The sequence below is a fragment of the Acyrthosiphon pisum genome, chromosome A2 (genome assembly GCF_005508785.2).
Source record: "Acyrthosiphon pisum isolate AL4f chromosome A2, pea_aphid_22Mar2018_4r6ur, whole genome shotgun sequence".
NCBI classification, from domain to species: domain Eukaryota; kingdom Metazoa; phylum Arthropoda; class Insecta; order Hemiptera; family Aphididae; genus Acyrthosiphon; species Acyrthosiphon pisum.
Genome location: NC_042495.1, coordinates 89,705,902 through 89,711,123, shown reverse-complemented (window position 1 = coordinate 89,711,123; position 5,222 = coordinate 89,705,902). Strand labels below are relative to the sequence as shown.

The 5,222-nt window shown below is 40.6% G+C and overlaps 1 protein-coding gene across 1 annotated transcript; it reads right to left on the bottom strand.

The window, feature by feature from the left end:
- Window positions 1-752: 752 nt before the first annotated feature.
- LOC107883987 lies at window positions 753-2,243 on the bottom strand. The gene is made up of 2 exons (XM_016805170.1): window positions 1,260-2,243; window positions 753-1,166 (listed from the first exon to the last, which is right to left on the bottom strand). Exons 1-2 carry the CDS (start codon window positions 2,241-2,243, stop codon window positions 753-755), a joined length of 1,398 nt encoding a protein of 465 aa, XP_016660659.1.
- Between the last annotated feature and the right edge of the window lie 2,979 nt (window positions 2,244-5,222).

Genomic DNA, 5,222 nt, shown 5'->3' with positions numbered 1-5,222 from the left:
GTTCGTTCATCGACGTTTTCAACGTTCATCGTTAGGTAGGCTATCATTTTGTTCCAATCCGCCATGCTTGTATTATACCTTGTGGGACTAGGTTCTGGGCGTGGCCTTGCTATCGCGACTTTGTAGCTTATCACCCGATGGTCGCTATCTGTTTCATCAGTGACCGTCCAGTCAGTCACTTTGCCCATCATGCTGTTCGTGGCTAGGGTGACATCGATGTTGGATGTACCCATGCCTGGTCTGTCATAGGTATTGATCGTACCTCTTCTGTTCACCGTGTGAAGCAGGTAATCTTCAACCAAGTCTTCGACCTGGCACCCCCTTTCATTACTCTCGGGGAAGTGCCAAAGAGTCGAGTGGCCATTAACATCAGCCCCGATTACAGTTCTGGCTTCCCTGTCGAGGATCGGCCGTAGTTGCTCAATGATCACGTTAGTTGCCAGGGAGTACTTTAAGTAAGAAGATACGACTATCATTTTCTGTTCCTTTGGGCCTATATACAGTGTAGTCCGTCTTGTACTGCTCAAGACTAAGAGCCTGCACCTCGCCATTCATTACGATGATGGCAGCTCCGGCCTTATTGCCCGAGTGGATTTTCCGGAAGGTTTCAAAGCCAACAACCTTTCCGTGTGCTATCACTGGTTCCTGTAGCAACACTATGTCTGTCTTGTTAGCTCTACAGACCTCAGCTAACTGGTGGCTTGCAATCCTGAGCCTGTTGAGGTTGTGCTGGACTATGCGGATTGACTCGGTCATTGCTGGCCAAAGTCCGTGCGCCTGAGTAGGCTTCTCGTTGCCTGACTTCTGGCCTTACATATTGCACTCGACGCCTTGTGAGGTCCCTTGCAGTTCGCACACTTCACCCCGTCCTCCTTACAAGTACGGGAGTCATGTGCGCCCGCGCAGTTCCTGCACAAAGGCGTCTTCTGCTCGCATCTTGCTGCCGTGTGGCCGTACTGTTGGCAGTTAAAACACTGTGGCAGTGAGCTATGCACCTTGCACCTGCATCTGGTCATGCCTACATATAGAGACTTATTCTCAATCTTGGCTAGTACGCTTGGGGGTACTTCCATCACCCAGTGGACCACATCACCGTCGCGTGGACCCAGCTTGTGGAGCGGAGCTGAGTTGCCCATATCTTCAGCTGTAATTCCGAGTTCCGCGTTCTGCGCCAGAAGACACTAGGTTAATTCATCTTTACAAATACCACCGTCAACGTCATAAATTATGACGCGGGGCTTTTTCGGGCCTATTTCTACCATGTTGCCAATGTCCTTCATCACCTCCAACGTATTGGCGTCATCAGGGATAATGACTAGTGACTTACCACTAACTATGGTTTTCTCCTTGGGGTTGCTGCATTTCGCCCTAACAGTCTGCCAGACCCCGGCTTTCGCGCTTGCCACTGTCATGTCTTGCGGGATCTCGACGAGGAAGCGAAATGTCGCTTTTATTTTCCTGCTCTTATTTATTTTGTCCCTATCCGCCGTCTTCTTAGACTTGGCTGGGGGTGCGCTTACGGTCTCTGGCGCGGTTGCTGTCCTTGGTGCCGTCTTTTCCGCCTTAGCGGCATACGAAGACTGTTGTGCTGTAGTTGGGCATGGTGCTACCGTGGTGGCCTTTAACGCGTCCAGTTCGGCTCTCAGGCCGCTGGTTTTAGCGTTTTTAGTATCGAGCTTGTCGATGAACAAGGTGAGGCTCTGTTGAAGGGCCTCGTCTTTGCCCTTCAGCTCACCAGCAAGTCTGCTACTTTCATATGCCAAGGTCTGAGCGACCGTTCTTAGCCTGGCGATTTTGGCGAGCATTTTTTGTGCGATCATCACGCCTAGTTTCTTCTTTTCTTTCTCTTGTATCACGGTTTGTTCGATAAAACCAATGAGATCGTTCATCTCTGTTGGCTGTTTCGATGTGCGGGGCAGTTTAGCCGGCAGTCCAGCCGGTGAGGTAGGACAACGTTTTTGGCTGCCACCAGCGCCCATGTCACCACTTATGCTATCGGAATCTGCCATTTCCAAATCTTCGTTATCACCGCCTCCCCTAAGCCTAAGAGGGGCTAAGTAGCAGTGTCCGTTATTTCCAATATCCGTATCTTTTTTATCCATTAGTTTCTGGTCCGATTTCCAGCTTACATTATCCGAGCTATTGATAACGACCTGTGTGGCGAGCTCACCCACACCTGCCGGGCCTGAGGTTTCCGAGGCCTCTGTACCAGTACCATAATATCTTCTGTGTTGTGTAGTCATTGTTAGTTTTCAGAGGGGATCGCCCTCTGGTAGCCCTACACCCTCTGGCCGCCGGGCGGGCTAGGTCGGCGGTTGCATGTCCGTGCCACAGGTTAGAAGATCGGAGTCAGCCTAATCCGACCTGTTGAAAGCCTCTTAGAGCCAAGCAAGCTAAGCGGGCGGGGTCGCCACGACAAGGCGGGCTTTCATCGACCCCGTTACATTACTGACAGTGTACTCCTCACATGGTCAGTAGGTTATTGCCATTACTATGTTCATTTCTACATTTCTAGTTTATTTGACTAGTGAAGGTGCAAACTTCGCTGAACAACGATTGTCAATTACTTTAATCTTTGTAAACGTGTCTTTAGTTATTTGAATTATTTAGTTTAGTTATTTGAAAAACAATAATTTTATTATAATGGACGAAAATCGTCGTAAAGCGTGCATAGCAATTATTCTAGCGTTTTCTATTCCAAGTAAACGGATAACTAATAGGAATCGATGGGTAAAAGAGTGGATTAGCAAACGTAAGAAGTATTGTCATTTAAATCTGTTAAAAGAAATCCAGCTTTCCGACCAAACAGACTACCAGAATTATTTTCGAATGAACATTGACATCTATAATAAATTACTAAGCATGGTAGAACCACTTATTAATTATTATAAAACAAGATACTAATATGAGGGAAAGTATTCCTCCAAATCAGAGGCTGGCTCTTACCCTGAGATACCTTGCAACTGGGCGATCGTTTGAAGACTTGAAATATTCTGCAGTCATCGCGCCAACAATCATAAGTGAAATCGTGATGGAGACCTGAAAAACTATAATTACTGTTCTCAAGGATCACATTTGGGTTAGTAAAATTATACCTATTAATGCTTTATAATAAATAATTATTTTAATTATATAAACAGCACATTTTATTAGTTTTTACAATATCATTTGTACATAGTTATAATGATTTAGTAATTATACACAAATTATTATTGATAGGCTTGCTCATTAAAACTTGTAAAATATGCTGATATATTTTCGGAAAGTGGTATTGCATTTTCTGCCGACGCACTTGCAGAATGATACATCCATGTTAATGGTGTTGTTGAACGACTAAAATTTGATGATTCTGTCAATGATGGAATGCAATTTCCTGTAGTACTTTGTGGGTTAATGTGAACTGAATTTCTATTCAATGTCCCAAGTTGAGCCTCAAACAAAATGTCATTTATAGCCTTCTCTGCAAATAGTTTTTGATTTGAATCCAAAGTTTGGAGTTTACTAACTCACACTTTTGCTATGTCTAAATCACTACTTTGGTTATTGTCTTTAGCTAAATAACCACATGCCAAGGATAACAATTCGTTTTGTTGAGCCACAGATGATGAAGACTTTAGTTTTTTCGATTTTGGTGTTAAGAATGATGAATTATCATTTATCTCAACTGGTTCACTAATGTCATTATCAGCTCTCTAAAATCAAATAATATTAAGCAAATTAAAAAAAAAATATATTTGTAAAAAAATTAATTATTTAATATATTTCAGCTTCCGCAGACTACTGAATAATGGAAAAGTATAGCAAATGATTTTGGATGCAAATGGAACTTTGAAAACTGCATCGGCTCTATCGATGGTAAACACGTTAATATAAAAAAATCTAAAAATTCTGGTTCGATGTATTATAATTATAAAGGTACATTCAGTATCGTATTAATGGCAATAGTTAATGCAAATTACCAGTTTATTATGGTTGACGTTGGCGCAAATGGGCGAGTTTCGGATGGAGAAGTACTGTATTATACCAATTTTTGGGGAAAATTTGAAAACCATGATTTAAACATTCCACCACCGTCATGTTTAACAAATACTATTGAAAAATATCCGTATGTATTTCTTGGCGACGAGGCATTTTCATTACACACTAATCTTATGAAACCATATAGTCAACATGATTTGACAAATAAGCGCCGTATTTTTAATTAAGTACCACCTTTCGCGTGCCCGTCGTGTGGTAGAAAATGATTTCAAAATACTAGCCAGTCGATTTGGAGTATTTCAAAAACCAATAAACCTCGAACCAGACAAAGCGTCTACAATTACATTAGCCTGCTGTTATTTGCATAATTTCTTAATAGAAAATAATAAACATCTTTATTGTTCAAGAAATGTACTCATAACAGAAAATTTGGAGACAGGCAAACTTCAAATTGGCGATGAAATAACCGAAAATGTGTTAACTCGTTTGCAAAAAAATCCTATTCGAAATAAAAGTGCGGATGCGAAAATTGTAAGAGATAAATATTGCGACTACTTCAGTGAAGAAGGTCAAGTCCCGTGGCGGTTTAATATTAATAATATACATGAACTATTTTATATTTCTATTATTTTTTTTGTTATATTTTTAAAAATAAAATAAAATATCTTACCTTGTCATTATTTGTATCGTAGTTTATCGATGAAATACTATCTACTGGTTTTTCCAAATCGGCCAAAAACAACAGTTCTTCAAATAACCAACTCGAAGGTTGATAAATGTCGTCAGCTCCAGCGCCACTTCTTTTAGAGTCATGAATTTTTTTTTAATTCTTTACGGAAATTACTTCGTAAAGTATTAATTTTCTTTTTTACATCATCTATAGCCGTGGTTCTCAACCGGTGTGTCACGCGTATTACCGTGGTGTGTGTCGCCAAAGTATATTATTTATATATTAATATATTACATATAGTTTCATTTGACATATATGATATTATTTCAGCATTATGATGAAATAGTAAAACCCAGAGATAAGAAAAACAATTATGAAGATATTCTTACCTCGTAATGATTTCGACGTAATCATAACTGATAAATAGTAAATTGGGATTATGTGTTTTATAGGTAGGTACGTAAATAAGCACGTTCTCACTATTCTCATTCGTGATCACCGTGTTGTGCGCGTTGTGTCTGTGTAATTTCGTTATATTTTCATATTTTTCTTAAACATACCGTATTAAAAAGGG